General features: G+C 61.6%; 1 protein-coding gene across 5 annotated transcripts in view; it reads right to left on the bottom strand.

Annotated features, from left to right (window-relative positions):
* The window catches only part of EMID1 (EMI domain containing 1), a 39,403-nt gene extending 24,389 nt beyond the window's left edge, over positions 1-15,014 (bottom strand). For 2 of the 5 annotated variants that reach the window (XR_008683153.2, XM_055405500.2), the window contains exons 1-4: positions 14,774-15,009; positions 8,913-9,026; positions 8,353-8,456; positions 980-1,063 (exon numbers count right to left, since the gene is read on the bottom strand). Coding sequence is in view for 4 of the 5 variants with exons in the window: in XM_055405500.2 (XP_055261475.2) it covers positions 980-1,063; positions 8,353-8,456; positions 8,913-9,026; positions 14,774-14,874 (403 nt within the window). In the remaining variant the exon portion in view is untranslated. Of the gene's footprint in view, positions 1-979; positions 1,064-8,352; positions 8,457-8,912; positions 9,027-14,773 lie in introns of all 5 variants that reach the window. The other 3 variants (XM_088828308.1, XM_055405498.2, XM_055405499.2) reach the window with 3 other exon arrangements.
* Between the last annotated feature and the right edge of the window lie 372 nt (positions 15,015-15,386).

Genomic DNA, 15,386 nt, shown 5'->3' with positions numbered 1-15,386 from the left:
CTTGGGTTCCTGGGGGCAGGATGGAGGGAGGGGACAGATACCTGATGACCCCAATCCATGAGACAGCTCAGGGCAGGGACGGGGCTACGGAGTCACAGCCTGTCCAGGCTGGACCATGCCCTGCGGGTGTCCTTTGGCTCCCGAGCCTCCAAGGGGACTGTTTCTCCCGGTGCAGGACCAAGGACCTGACTCCTCATCCAAAACAGGGTGGGGCGGGGAGGGAAATCCCTGCTGCTCCCCACCTGGGTGGGGCTGGCCGTGGCGTGCTGGCTTTGGAGACCCCCACATAGTCCAGACTGGGCTGGACTTGCATGCCACCCTCTGAGCCTTCCCCCAGAACCACCATCCAGCCCCCCGGCCTCCTCAGCGACACCCCGACGTTATTCACAGTAGTGTCGGCGGTAGCCGAGCCCGCTACACGCGCGTCTCTCTGGTCTCCACCACGATCCCACGTGTAAGGACAAGTGCCACTCTGTGCACACCTGGGCACACTGAGCTCAAAGCAAAGGGACCTGGGGTCTCCCCAAGCACAAAGCCTGGGGTCGAAGCCCAGTGCCACCCCGCCCTGGCCGTGGGGTCCTGGGCAGGGCACACCCCCTCTCTGACCCTCAGCGACAGCGCTGCCGCCTCAGGGGCAAAAATACAAGGCGGCCATGGCGAGCTCCTGGCATGGTGTCTTGCACCCTGCAGTCGCTCAGACAAATGTTCTTTCAATGAAGAAAAGGAAACTGGGGCTTGGACCCATGTCTGCAAGATGCTGGGGGTCCCGGGTCTCAGGTGCCTGGGCCCAGGGCAGACTCCCCTTGGGGAGCCATTCCTCACCACACCCCCAGTTTTCTTCCCAGCTGCGGTGGACAGGGGCAGGGTGCTGTCCCTGACCCTCCACTGCTGGGCCCAGCTGGCTTTTAGGACAGTCACTACCAGCCCCTCCAGCCTCCCCTGGCCCAGGGGGACCCCAAGCAGCTGCCCCAGGACCCACCTGAGAAGCCTGTGGGCCGAAGTGCCATCCGCCGTGTGCCGCTGCCCGACCACCCGGGCTCCACGAAGCCAGGGGAGCCTGCAACTGAGGACAGCGAGGGTGAGGGCCTGCTGGCCATGACGTTTTGTTCTGTTCCCCCAACTACTGTAGCCACAGTGGGGATCCCTATTTCCCTTGGTGCAGAACAAGATAGAGGCCCAGAGAGGTGGGATGGTTTACCAGAGTCACACAGCGTGAAGTGGGCGGAGCTGGGACAAGGCTGTCAACCTGATGGGGCTGGGGAGGGGCTGGTGATGGGTGAGGGGAAGGCTGGGCACTTCTCCAACAAGCCCAGCAAGCTGCCTGGGCTCAGAGCTTGAGCCAAGAGATTCGAGGTCGGGTCCCAGCCCTGCCGCTCTTGGGCCTGTGTGGCTTGTCCTCCCTGGACCTGCCGATGTTCCCATCTGAAAAATGGGGTCAGAGGCCCTTTATGTACCTCCTCGGCTGGCATGAGGCCTGAGGCCGGCCATGCATGCAAAGGGCCCACTGAGCACACACAGGGGCCTGGCATGTAGTAGGCAGTAAATAAACACAGCAACGTCACCATCCACCCTCTCCCTGCCCTACTTGGTAAGAAGACACCAAAGTGGATCCAGCTCTGGTTTTAAATGAAAACCAGAGGGCAGCTGGCTGCCTGGGAGGGTACGGGGGGCCCATTCCAAGAGCCCACCCCTGTGAGGAGCAGCCCATTCGGGCTGATCTGGCTTTGGGGGCCTGGTTTTCTCCACAGCTGGAGGGCTGGGCCGGCCAAGCCAGGGGAGCAGGGCACAGCTGGAGGGGCTTTGGAGCCAGCAGTGGCAACTGCCCCCTCTCCCCCCTACCCCCGGGCCTGCCTTTTAAGGCCACGCAGTGTCGCCTGGGGGGAGCCGAGACCCAAATAAGGCACGGGCCTGGCAGCTCAGAGCCAGGCTGCGGGTTGGTGCAGCAAGCGAGAGGCGCCGGGAATTCAAACCAGACGGGTCCCCCTGGCCATCCCCCAGCGGGGAGGCTGCCAGGCCCTCTCTGGGTCCCACCGTGGGGCCCGAATCCCCCACGCACCCTTCCCGGGGCCTGCGACGTACCCCCTCACAGGGGGTATATCTCAGCTGGAATGGAGGGCACTGTGTTGGCAGCCCACAGCTGGGGCAGGGCTTGGGGGTTTATGGGGAATTACGGGGGGGCATGCCACTGTGAGCCACACCCAGGGCTAAGAGCTGCACACAGCCCAGCTGGATCCTACAAGGTAGGGAGTGATAGCAGCTAATGCTCGTTCAGCACTTAAGCTGGGCCCGGCACATCCTGAGCGCCTCTCATAGGCAGTCTTAACTCACTGTCCTCAAGCAGCCCTGTGAGTGGACGCCAGTATCCCCTCCGCTTTGCACGTGGGGAGACTGAGGCACAGGAAAGCTTGGTGTTACCACTCCTCTCTCCCCCAGGCTCCGATAAATGGATGAGCGAACATGAATCTCTCCCTTTGCGGGGCAACAAGGCAGAGGTGGAAGTGACGGATCGCCCGGCTGAGGGCTGAAGCCTGGACTGGAACCCGGGTTGGTCTGACTCCGGGACCCAGCCTCCTTTCTCCTGGGCCACCTGGCACCATGCGTCCAGGTGGGCAGAGGCGGTAGGCCCAGCGCCCTTCAAGGAGGTTGGCTCCTGAGAAGAACAGCCTTGATTAAGCCCTCTTCATCCTCTTTGCTCCCAGGTGAAGCTGTGAAAGGCCACTGGCTGACTCTTTGCAGGATGTCAACCAAAAGAATCGGCCGTCCCCCCGACCCCAGGGAAGTGTGGGTTTTCTCTGGGATGAAGTTTGGCAGAGCGTCTGCCCTGCCCGCCCTCCCCACCACCCTGCTATCGTCTTCCCTTTTTTTCCACGGCATTTTCCACCTCAAAAATGTCATCAGCTTGCCAGATCCCAGTCTGATCTCCTGCTCCCCACGCCCCCGCTCCCAGCTAGAATGTGAGCCCCACCAGGCAAGGACCTCATCCGTCTAGCGTGTGGCTGGGGAAAGTACCCAGCACGCAGTAGGGCCTCAGCAGCTTCACCAAACCTCTTGGGGAGGAATGCATAAGGCTGAAAATGAATGTAAAGCAAGGAAACAAAGGGCAAAATAATGGGGACGGCAGACACACACAACTGGTTTGGAAATGAACTTAAGTGTTCTAACATCACGCTAGGGTGTCCCTGAGTTACTAATCTATAAACGTGTGGTTGGAAATTCTTTTTCAATCTACGTGCTTTGGGCCATTTCACCAGGAGTCAGAAAAACTAATGAAAACATGGCCTGACCAGCAGTGGAGACCTAACTGGCTCAAAGAAACTGTGAGCTAAAATTTTTAAAAAAGAAGGAAAGTTTAAACAAACAACAAAAACTGTCAAAGACACCAGAAGATAGTGGCTCTGGATTTAAGATTCACAGAAGATGATCGCCTAAACTCCCCCAAATTCTAATAAATGGACGGAAATACTTTAAGAGTTGAGCCAGGTTGTAAATGGCGCTATTGTTTAGCTGCTGCATCGTGTCCCACTCTTACAGACCCCATGGACTGGAGCCCACCAGGCTCCTCTGTCCGTGGAATTCTCCAGGGAAGAATTCTGGAGAAGGAATACACTTCCCTCGCCAAGGGATCTTCCTGACCCAGGGATTGAACCGGAATCTCCTGCATCAGCAAATTCTTTACCACTGAGCCATCAGGGAAGCCCAAATGGCCCTATACCACACAAAATTCCGATAGGGAAAAATCCTTGGGCTGGAGAGGTCTCCTGTAGGACAGAAAGGTCACATCCCTCCCACTGGTGTTGAGATGGGGTCCCTGGCGCGGACCCCAGTGGGCTGAGAACCCCCTCACCCCAGCCTGGTGGTCCATCCTAAAGGGCCCTGGGACCCTGCCTGGACCACTTCCCTGGGACCACATCCCCCACCTGGGAGATGCTGGCCAGCCCTGCACACACACACACACACACACACACGCACACACACACACACACGCGCACACACACACACACACACACACACACACACATGCTGCCTCCGCATTCCCACAGCTGCTGCTCCCATGTCTCCTCCTCCAGAAAGTCTTCCTGGACAGACCAGGGAACCCACTAAAGCCCACTCCACCAAAGCTCTCATCACTCCACCTTGGCCTCCACAGGGCCCGCACCATCTGCAGTCTCTAGCCTGTGGGCCCCCAGCAGCCGCCCCTCCATTGCAGTGTCTGTGCTCAGTCTCAGCGGCTCCTCGTGAGAACACTGGGGCCCAGGGAGCAGAGGCTGCCTGTCCACACAGCAGGAGGGAGAAGGGGGCAAGGCACCAGGTTTAAATCCCCCACTCAGCTGGGATGGTGTGAGAAATTGGGGGTGTCCCTGGGCTCCACCTCTGATTTTCTGTCCCAGGGGCTTCTTTTTCCAGAACCCTCCCGCCCAGGTCTGCTGGGTCCAGTGACCAGACCTCCCCTGCCCAGCCCAGCTCCCCTCCTGGGAATTTACTCTGCAAATGTAAATATTTGCTGCTATTGGCCTGAGCCAGGGTCCAGGGTCAGGGCTGGGGCTGGGAGCTCCAAGAACCCTCTGGGAAGCCCTGGTCTGTGTCAGTCCTGGGCCCTCTGGGGGAACACGAGGTTCCCCACTCACTTCCCGTGCACCCACTTAACGCCAGACTTATGCCGGGAACCGGAGAGACAGGATTAGTGATGGAAGGGTGGGGGCTAATGGAGCCAGGCGGGAGTGCCAAGAAGGTCACAGGCAGAGAGGACAGCCACTGCCCAGGCTCTGGGGTGGGAGGAAAGCCGCAGTGGGCCCCGGGGTGAAAAGAAAGGACGGCGAGGCTGGGGCGCCTGGCTGAGGCAGCTGGGAGGGTGGAGGGGGAGCCTCCCGATGGGGGGTGGAAGATGTGCCCGCAGGAGTTGGAAGTGGGGGCCTTTGAGCCCCCCAGATGGGAGTGGAATGGATGGGCGGGAGGGGAGTGGATGGCAGATCCGGGCAAATTCCAACAGCGTTTAACGTGCGGGATTCCAAATCTGCGGAGTAAGACACGGACTCCGCTCTGCACCCCGCATCTGGTCAGAGCACGAAAGCTGTGCTCAGGAAGGGCCCAGCCCTGGACAGGCAGAGTCCAAGTGGCCCAGAAAGTGCTTTCTACCGTGTGCCCTTGAGCAAACTTCCTCCCTTGCTGTTCCCCACCGCAAAGGACAAGGTCTGCGGGGTTCCACGGAGAGGGAAGGGGCAGGCGTGGGGGGCAGGAGCAGACAGCGGAGGGCCAGTGGAGGCTCTGGGGGGGCCCACAGGGAGGGGCAGGCGAGGAGCCTGGATTCTCTGTCCTTCTGTCTGGGAGGGGCTAAGGCTGGCTGCCTCACTCCCAGGTATCTGAAAGAACCATGTGAAGTCCCCAGCCAGCGTCCCTGCAAAGGGAAGACCCAGCTCCGGTGGGACTGAAGGGCTTTGAATTCCGCTCTGACCACTCTCTCAGCCTCAGTTTCCACATCTGGACCTCTGGCACCCTGACAAGAGGGCACGATTCAGGTGAGGACCAGCCCTGGTGCCCACCACAGGGGACGGTGGCAGCTTTCCTCCCGTTGTCATGGTGACTGCAGGAGGGTCTGAGGCAGAGGCACGCTGCAGACCTCAGGTCTGAGCCCTTGGGAGAATCCCAGCCACAATGCTTACTTTCTGTGTATTACCCACAAGTGATACCCACACCGTCTCTGAGCCTCAGTTTCTCCATCTGTAAAAAGAGGCCTGTTCTAGCCCCTTCCTCCTCATTGTCAAGAACATCAAAGAGAGCATCCTCAATCAAGATGGGAAACCCAGGGCTAAAAGTCAGGAAGTCTGCTGGCCTCACGAATATCAGAGACTAGAGGCCTGTGTGCCAAGCAGCTGACTGAGAAGCGGGGGGTGTCTCAGAGCTGGGAGGCAGCACAGATCCCCCAGCACGGGGGGCCAAAGGGGAAAAGAAGACATTTATTAAGTACCCATGTTGGAGATGTGAGTCTCCAGCCCTTTCAATAAGGTACGAGACAGGCACCTTTCGATCCTGGGTGACTTCCAAATAGAGATGGCGTTCAGAGGGCTGACGTGGCGTGCCCAAGGCCGCACAGCAGAGCACAGCCAATCCAAGGCTGGATTCTGGGCTGGTAGGTGTGTCCGTTCCCTCTTTGACTCACGCTTGGCCCTGCGTACCAGATCCTGGTGATGCAGCTCTTTGGCTTCAGGTCGTGTCACAGCACTGGACAGACCCCAGGACAGCCGTGAGCAGGGGAAACAGCTGGGGCCCAGCCTGAAGCTGGCTGTCACAGGAAGGTCAGGGCCCGCTGTGGGTCAAAAGTGTCCTCATGCTTCCCCAGCCCCAGAGCAGTTTTCTAGAACATGCAGGCCTGGGCCTCCCTTTACGCGGTGTGGTCTCGTGGGTGGGGAGAGGCCCTTCCTGTCCCACTGGGTATCCCATGCCGCCCCCTCCACGCGCTGCTGCACCACCTGCTTCACGTGCTTCCAACATCCCCGAGAGGCAGACCACGTGATTTTGTCCATTTCACAGGTGAGGACACCGAGGCCCAGCGTAGGAGAGTGCCAGGTAAGAGCACAGGGCGGCTCGGTGCCCTTTAGAGAAGCCGCGCCACCCCCACCCCCCGCCCCCGAGGGGGCACAAGTGCTGCCTAAAGTGCAGCCTCCCCCGCCCCCGCCGGCCCGATGCCCTTGCACAAGCACTCGCACAACGCAAGGGAGTCCCCAGCCCAAGGCCACACAGCTGGAGTGTGGCTGAGCGGGCCTGGCCCAGGAAGCCCTCATCTCCAGGCAGGAACTCCAAGGCCCCGCAGTGTCAGGGCCGCCCACGCCCCAGGCCTCGTCTCCCTCCCCTGCTCACCCTCCTCAGAACCCCAGCCCTCAGCCTGGTCCTGGACTGAACATGGGCGCTTGAGCCATGGGCGCTCCACACCTGTCCTTCACCCCCACCTGCTCCGTGATGGCCCAACAGACCAAGGGCAGACCGCCCTTGGGAGGGGAGCCAAGGACAGGGTAACCTGTGTCTGGGCAGGCCCTGCTGGGCACAGGTGTTCTGCACCAGGGGGGCCCCCACACCCTGGGGATTCGCCCTCTCCTCACCACCAGCATCTCTGCAGCCTCCTTGGTGGCAGCCCCTCCTGGCTGGACGCCCTCCCAGCCCCGGGCCCTTCTGCCTTCCCCCCTCACTCCCAGCAGGTGCGGGAGGGCTCTGTTCCTGGCTCCCCTCCCACACCTGCCTGGGAGACCACCTCTCCGTACCAGACCCAGGCTGCCCCCTCCCTCTGGCTGCCTCACTCCTTGCTGCTGTGTTGGGGGCTCTCCCACCCCACATGGAAACAGCCAGGCCCCTCCCTGCCCTGCTCTGTGGGGAGTCTGCCCCCCACCTGTGTGACTTCACCTCTCTGGGTCTCCATCGCCCCGTCTGTGAGCTGGGGCTGCCGTGGGCCCCAGGGAGGTGAAGGGGGTAAGTCTCTCAGAAGCACCTATGACCGTAGCATCATGGTCCCTTGATTCTGGAACCAGGATGTGTCTTTTGACTGATATTCACATGAACGTGCTACTGGGGGTCCCAGCGCCTCCTTCCATTAAGGGGCCTTCAGGCCTGGTTCTCAGGCTGGCTCTAGGCCCGTCCATCCTCCTTATGGCCATTCTTGGGAGCACAACTCTGGGGGCCCCCAAATCTTCCTCTCCCTGGGTTCAGCCAGACCATGAGGGTGGATGTGGTCTGGACTGCTCAGCATATGCAGGCCCCGTGGAGGAGGCAGCACTTGTGGTAACCTCGGAGAGGTGGGTGGGGGCTGCCACCTCTGCACCCCTGCTGGGAGCTCTGCCTAGCCCCCTGAGCTGCATGCAGGGAAGGGAGTGTGGTAAGGGGGTGCCTCTGCCTAGGGCACGTTCCGCCACAGGTTGCCCAGCTGGGTCCTCCCATCACTGAGGGCCTGGGGGAAGCCAGGCAGAATCCCACCACTGAGGACCTGTGTGCCCATCACATATCCCGAGCCTTAGTCTCTGAACCTGCAGGATGGGATGAAGCTATCCCCATCTTGCTGACCCTTCCCTGCGTTGTCACCACCTCCCGTGGAAATGTCCCTAAGTTTGGAGGAAAGGCTTGGGATGTGCGGCTTTAGATTGTGAGCCACACATCACGCAAGAAATTCCTCCAGGGGTCTTCACAGGGTCCCGTCAACACCTGTGGGACAGCAGACACCCACCGTGGCTGTGCGGCTGGCCGGCAGCTCTGCGCAGCTGCCCCCGGTACGTGCGGTGCTCCAACCCTCAGCGCCTACCGTCTGCAGGACGGTTTACGGATCCTCCCTCGCACCTGAGGGGAGGCACCTGGCCTGGCCCCGGGCAGTCCTACCTTCCTCGCAGCTCGGCCCCGAGTGCCCGGGGCAGCACCTCCACTCGCGGGCCGTCACCATCTTGTACATCACCTTGTACGTGGGTCTCACCACCGTCCTGTAGCTGAAAGAGCGCCCGGGTGGCCCGGCTCAGACAGGGCCTCCCGCTCCCTCTCCCACCCTCCGTGAGGACACGCCCAGGGTCCTGGGATCCTCTGCCACTTTCAGGCCTCTCCAGAGTGTCCCTGCTCTTGAATTCTGGGCCTCAGCCCTTCCATTCCCTCCCCAGCCCCTGGCCAGGGATGGGGGATCAAGAAAACAACTGGACAAGAAGCCCCTGTGAGCTGGGCTGGCCTGTCCTCCATCCGTGAACGCTCACCGAGTGAAGGTGTGCAGGTGAACGGGGGAGTCCTCCCCCAGGAAGCCTTCCAGTGGGGCTCAAGAGCCAAGGGGAGGTGCCGGGAAATGGTCAGCAGGCCCTCTGTCCACCCACCCTTGGGGTCCCGGGCTTCCCCCCAGCCCCAGCCCTTCGACCACAGCAGGAACGCCGGCAGCTCCTGCCCCACACCGTCTCGCTCACCTGTTCCCAGGGCAGCTCATCGGCCAGGGGCAATTCTGCAGCACCCTCTGCAGGTAGGTGCCATTCTGCACGTGGCATGAGACAGTGCGGGTCACCACATAGGAGCACCAGTTCCTGAAACAGCCGGCAGACAGGAAGCTCAGGGGTCGCCCGCAGCCTGCGCGCGTGCGCTCTCTCTCGGGGAGCCTCGAGGCTACAGGCAGGGAGACCCCTGAGCCCTCCGAGCCCTTGGGCCCTGGTGCGATCTCCCTGCTGCTGGTTGACGAGTGAATTCCAGAGCCCTGGGTGGGGGCGGGGGTGGGTCAGACCACGGAACCCTGGCCGTGGTGTCTCCACCCCCAGCCCTTTGCCTCCTGCAGCCACTCCTGCCGCGCGCCCCTCACCGCCAGGCCTTTGCTGGGCCCGCTCCTGGAGCGCCCTTCCCGGCCTTCTCCTGGCACCTCCCACCCGCTGTGCTGTCACCTCTTCCCGAGTCCTCGCCCACCTCCGCCCCCGTCTGAGCAGAGCGCTGGTTCTCTGCTCTGTATCCCTGTCGTGCTGAATCCAGCTGGTGAGTCACGTCCGCCCCCCTTCCCCGAGGCATGCGGGAGACAGGCCCTGCCTCACTTATCCTCAGGTCCCCTCTGTGAGACAGCCGGGAGCAAGGTCACCATCCCAAGTGTGGAGGACTGGCTCCTTCACATGCCACTGAATAATTATCCTGAGCTGCACATATTGGGCGCCAACTGTATACCAAAAGTATTTTACATCGTTGGAACTTTCCTGGTGGTCCAGTGGCTAAGACTCTGAGCTCCCAATGCAGGGGGCCCAGGTCCCATCCCTGATCAGGGAACAAGATCCTGCACACTGCAACTCAGACCTAGCGGAGTCAAATAAATAAATATTTAAAAAATAAAGATACTTACATCATCTTCCCACAGCCGGGAATCCCCCCTCCCCCTCACTTAACAGAAGAGTAAACTGAAGCAAGATTGAGGGCAGAGGAGAAGGGGCGACAGAGGATGAGATGGTTGGATGGCATCACCGACTCAATGGACGTGAGTTTGAGCAAGCTCTGGGAGACAGTAAAGGACAGGGAGGCCTGGCGTGCTGCAGTCCATGGGATCGCAAAGAGTCAGACACGACCGAGGCTCAGTAAGGGGAGACAACTGTTGATGTCACTGAGCTGGTGCGTGGAGGGTCTGGATTTGAACCCAGGAATATGGATGCTCAGCCCGGCCCCCGCCTCCCTCCCAGGGGCCTGGGCTCCCGTCTCCTCCCCATCCCCTGGGCCACGGTCTGTGGCTCTGTGAAGGCCGCTGCCTGGGAACCTGCTGACCCCAGGCTCCAGGTCACAAAGGAAAGTCTGGAGGGGTGGGGGCTCGAGCTGAGAAGGGTCACCTGAAACGGTCATTCCTTTCCCAGCCCCAGGCCCATGACCCTGAGCAGGGCTGAGGGCCCGTGAGCACCTGGAATGTCCCGCCACCGCGGAGGTGTCCCTCACCCCGGAAACCTAGCCCTGCGGCTGCCACCCCCACCCGGCCCACCTGGAGGAGAAAGCCTGGCAGGAACCAGTGGACAAACGCCCCGTGGGACTCTGGGGGAGTCCCTTCACTGTTCTGCGTCTCTTGGAGATCAATCCCAGAGGAGCAAACAGTCCACTGAAAGCATGTAGGAGGGAGAGCCGGAGAAGGGGCCTCTGAGCCGCCCACCCGGATCCGATGTCACCGGAGCTCCGCAGAGCCCGCGCTGGCGGCTCCTAGGCAGAGGTGCCTGTTTTTCTCTTCCTCCTTAGTTGAGATCTCCCCCGTGTGAATTGCTGTCTAGTCCCCTGGTTTACTGCTCATCAGTCCAATTCCCCTGCGCAGGGGACATCGAGCTAGTGACCAGCCAGCAGAGATTTTAGACAGGAGAGGACAGTCAGGCCAGGTGGCATTCAAGGTCAGTTCTTTGTGCCCTTCACCTGGTATGGGGGGAGGTCACCAAAAACTATTTCCCACCCCTCCCTGGCCTTGAAGACCCAGCCCTGCTGTGGCCAGGATAAAACCCCGAGCTCCTCAGCAGGGTCCCAGCCTGGCCCCTCCACCCACTTTCCAGGGGCGTTACTGGCCTGGAGTCCACATTCCCCCATGCTGCCTGTCGCCCTGACTGCTCAGACCCACACACTTGAGCTGGCACTCTTTTTCCTTCCTGCCCTCCCTCCGTGAGCACCCTCTCACCACCTCCGATCCTTGCAGATGAGATTCCCTCTGCCTGCAAAGCCCTCTCCCTGCTTTGGCAAACTCCTATCACCTTTTGAGCCTCCTGAGGCTCTGGGCACAGCTGGGCATCTGCAGGGTGTCCCTCGCCCATCCCTGCCACTCACAGCAGCTTTGAGTTTCTCTCCCCTGCGAAGGTGCTGGGAGAGGGCGCTGGCAGGGACCGAGCTGGATGGCACTCAGCTTTAAGGGCGCCCAGGGAGGTTTGATGAATGACGGAATGACTGAGGACAGACAGTGGCCCTGGGCAGGGAAGCCTGGACCCGGGGGTTTCCCACAGTTGGGTGTGGCCCCTGGAAACCCTGCCTCCAGCCTGCTGCCCTTGGGCGCTTCTCCCCCCAACCTCGGGCATACTTGGTGAGAAGCCACCTGAGACCCTGCTGATGCTGGGTTACCTCCTGTAGGACGGGGTGGTGGGGGGTGGATGGCTGGGAGGAGACAACACCCCTCTGCTGGGCCTGCCACTCCTGCCCACTCAGCACCTCCGCGGCCCCACAGGCTGCCGGGAGGAGAGAAAACAGGCCAGACCAGCTCGGCCTGGCACCAGCTGCCCCCACAAGGGCCGCCCCCCCACCTGCCTTCCACCCCCTGCCACGAGGGGCCCAGGGGACTTTGTCTCCACAGGGCCCAGGGCTGTGATCCGGAACAGTGATAGGGGCTAATTGCAGGAGGCAGCCAAGCGGGCTGGGGGCCAAGGGCCGTTATGAAAAGGAGAGGAAAGAAAGAAGACCCATGGGTGGGGGTGGGGCGGACGGAGTCCGAACCCCACACCGGAGGCCAAGCTCCAGCCCTGGCCCTGCTGCTCCCTAACCTGGTGACCTTGGACGAGCCCTGGCCCTCTCTGGGCCTCGCTCTGTCCATCTGCACATGGGGATGGCAGGACCTCCTCCAGCACGGGGTGTCTCACGCTAAACTCTGAGCGCAGTGCTGATGGGATTTTTGGTCCTTCTTGTTCCTGGACCGTGACATGGGGCCCACGCCAGGAGGCTGGGGTCCAGGGGCTTCCCTGAGGGACATCAGTACTGTACCTTCCGCACAAGGTCGGCCCCCACCCCCCGCCTTGACTTTGAGATAGTGACAGTCAGGCTCTGCATTTTACAGAGGGGAAACTGAGGTCCCGAGAGAAGTCACCTACCTAGGTCACCCCTATGTGTGCAGCAATGGGCTCTGAGCTCCCCGGGGAGAGGATGGGGAAGAAAGTTCTCCACTCTCCTTGACTCTGGGATTTGCCCAAAGGAAGCCAGTACTCTGCAAGGGAGGAGAATGGGCCAGGACACCAGTGATGGCGTCAACTCCAGAGCCACAGTGCTGAGACACAGGCTGGAAGGGTCCTCGGAGGGGCAGGAAGCTGCCCCAGCAGGGACTGGGGGGGCAGACAGGGGCAAGACGAGTACAGGCAGCTCTGCGCAGCCCACAGGCACCCTGGTTCCGGGGGTCTCGAAGTCTCGCCACATTCTTGGGCCTGGGGGCGGCCCCTTGGACGCTGTCCCAGGCCTCCCCCTCCCCAGGCACAAAGCCTCTTTTCTGCCTCTGGTCCCTCGGCTGCCAAGGGGCGCCTGGGGCGCAGGGCTGGAGGGAGGGGTGATGGGCGCGACATCCCCATGCCGTCTCCAGCGAGGCCCAGTGAGGCTGAGCTGGGGCCACAAGGGAAGGTCCTGGCCTCCCAGAACCACAGATGCCTCTGGCGAGGGTCCCTCCCCCACTTAACATTGGTGTTATTTGGTGTTAGCAGGTTGGGACCGTTGCAGACCTGTGAGCAGGGCATGAGGAGAGGGGAGAGGGGAAGAGGCAGGAAATTGAGAGGGGAATTGAGCCCTGGAGCCTCGAAGAGACCTGCCCGAGGCTGCACACTGAGTGGGTGACAGCCAGAAGAAGACCCTGCTGTGTCTGAGGCCGGAGCCATGACCTGAAAGCCTTCCCGCTCCCCAAGCCGACAACCGTGCTCCCTCCTCCAGAGAGCTGCCAGGGTGGAGAGAACGCTGGATCTGGAAGCTGACTGACTTAGATTGAGGTGCAGTTTCTCCTCTCGGCCTCGGTCTTTTTTATCTGTAGAATGGGAACAGCAGCGTTGCCTACAGGGCTTTTGTGATGCTCAGGCCACTCTGAGCCTTTTATGACCAGGTGACAGCACCCAGTGGCCCCCAGACACCTACGCGCAGCCACAGGCGTGCTCCTACAAGGGGAGCCTCGCGGGGAAAGGAGCCCAGGCTGGGAGGCAGTGGATTGGCCGAAGGGCAGTGCAGGCCTTAAGCCATCTCAACCATCATCCTGAGCTTGACACTGGATATTCCCAGTTTAGAGTCTTGGCCATTCTGGCACTTGTTCACGTCCTTGCCCTCAGCAGGTCATATCCCCTCTCTGAGCCGTGGCTTTGTCTTCTGTACATACAAATGTGTGCCTTCCTGGCAGTCAGAAAGGTTCTGGAGGGGGACAGGTGCAGGTGAAATGCCAGCCCAGGTCAGCATTGCGGTGGTGGCTGTGACAGTGGCCAGCATCAGTCCCCATCTCAGACAACTGCACCTCTGGCCTCTGACATCACAGCCACCTCTGCCCTCCAGCCCTGCCTGCGTCACCTGCTCTTGCTAGCCCAGTGGGGACACGCTGGCCCCTGACCACTGGGAAAGCGGAATTTCTGAAAAGAATTAAAGAATTGAGGCCATAGGGGGTGGGGGCCCGGCAGGCCTTTGAATGGGATGAAAAGGCCCGGAGAAGCCTGGCTACTCTGTATTGTTTGCCTCAGACAACAGCAGTGGCCGGCCCTTGAGAGGGGACCCCAGTGGGGGCAGGGGCTACAGTCAGGACCAGGGCCTGGGCAGGTTCAAACAGTGTCACCAAGGCCAGAAAGACACAGATTTGAATCCCAGTTCTTTGGTCAGTGCTCAGAGAGCCTAGATGATTTTGTCAATTCCCTGGGGCCTCGATATGCTCATCTGCTAAATGGGGACAAGTCTTCCCTAACTCATTCAATCCTTGAACACTGCATGTAAAGGGCCCCCTGGCTGGTACTAGGGGATGCTCCATAAACACCACCAGATAGAATGTTCCCTGCTCTTGAGTGATGGGGAGGAAGACAGAGCACTCCCACAGCAGTCGGTCCAAAATGCCAGGTCCCTGGGGGCCGACACTGACCCTCGGTCTGTGAAACTCCACCCCAGTCTTCTTCCTTCGAGGGAAATAAATAGCTGGGATACTAAAAAAAGCCAGAAGCAGAGTAAAGAGGGGAGGGTCCCCCAAGTGTCAATTAGAGGGTGATCTGGGCTTCTCCTACGTGCAGGGAGGGGGCCCTGTGGAGGGGACGGGGAAATCTTGGGGTTTCCTCCGTCATGCCCCTTCCCCCTCCCCTGGGGACCGGAGTTGAAGTGGTGGGGGCCGGATAACGCTGTCGGGGGCTGTTGGCTCCGGATACGTGAAGCAGGGGACCCCCGCACGGCCAGGAGCTCCTGCCAGCTAATGAGGCCCAGGGTCCCTGCCCCCACCGGGGCTGGCAATGAGGTGGGGAACCGGGTCCCTTTCCCAATCCTGGGCTTGCACGGAGGTTGGGGGCGGGGGTGCCCGGAGTCCCGATCCCCAACCCCGGTCTGGCAGGACACCGAGGTGGTGCAGGGGGTGGGGGGCAGCCCTTACCTGCGCGCAGAGAACGGAGCTCCCCCGACGCTCCACGCGGCGCTCCCTCCCGGGAGCAGGAGCCCGAGGCAGAGCAGCGCCCAGGCTCGTGGGCCGCCCATGCTGCGCCCGGAGCCCTCCGCGCGCGGCCCCTCGCAATCGCCCCCAGCCTGGCGTGCCCGCTCACCCGCCCGCCCGCGCAGCCAGCCGCCCCGGACGCGCGGAACCCGGTTCCCAGCGCAGCGGCGGGAGGGCGGGCGGGAGGCGGGCGCGGGGCGGGGGCGCGCGTTCCCGGCCTCTCCCGGCCTCGCCCGGCCCCTCCGCGCGGCCCCCCGCCCCTCGCGCCGCCGCTGCCAACCCGGAAGGAGCCCCGGGGGGCCGGGCGCCCCCGCCAGGAAGCCCGGCAGGTGCCCACCTGAGCCTGGTGCCCTGCGCCGCGTGTCCCTTTTGGGGGCGGGGTGCCAGTTCCGAGGTGCCCAACCACGTGTTGCAAGCTGAGGCCGGGCCACGGTCTCTGGCGCAGCCAGGACCCAAAACCATCAAGCCTGGGCCAGTGACACCAGGGGCCGCATCCCCTCTGGATATTTTTGAGGGCTCCAGTCATCAAGGCAAGAGGGGCGGTCCATCTATGCAA

This window comes from Moschus berezovskii, chromosome 19, assembly GCF_049115385.1.
Source record: "Moschus berezovskii isolate FMDL1 chromosome 19, NW_MosBer_1.0, whole genome shotgun sequence".
In the NCBI taxonomy this organism is placed as follows: domain Eukaryota; kingdom Metazoa; phylum Chordata; class Mammalia; order Artiodactyla; family Moschidae; genus Moschus; species Moschus berezovskii.
The sequence above is the reverse complement of the archived record's forward strand: the minus strand, read 5'-3'. Positions and strand labels throughout refer to the sequence as shown.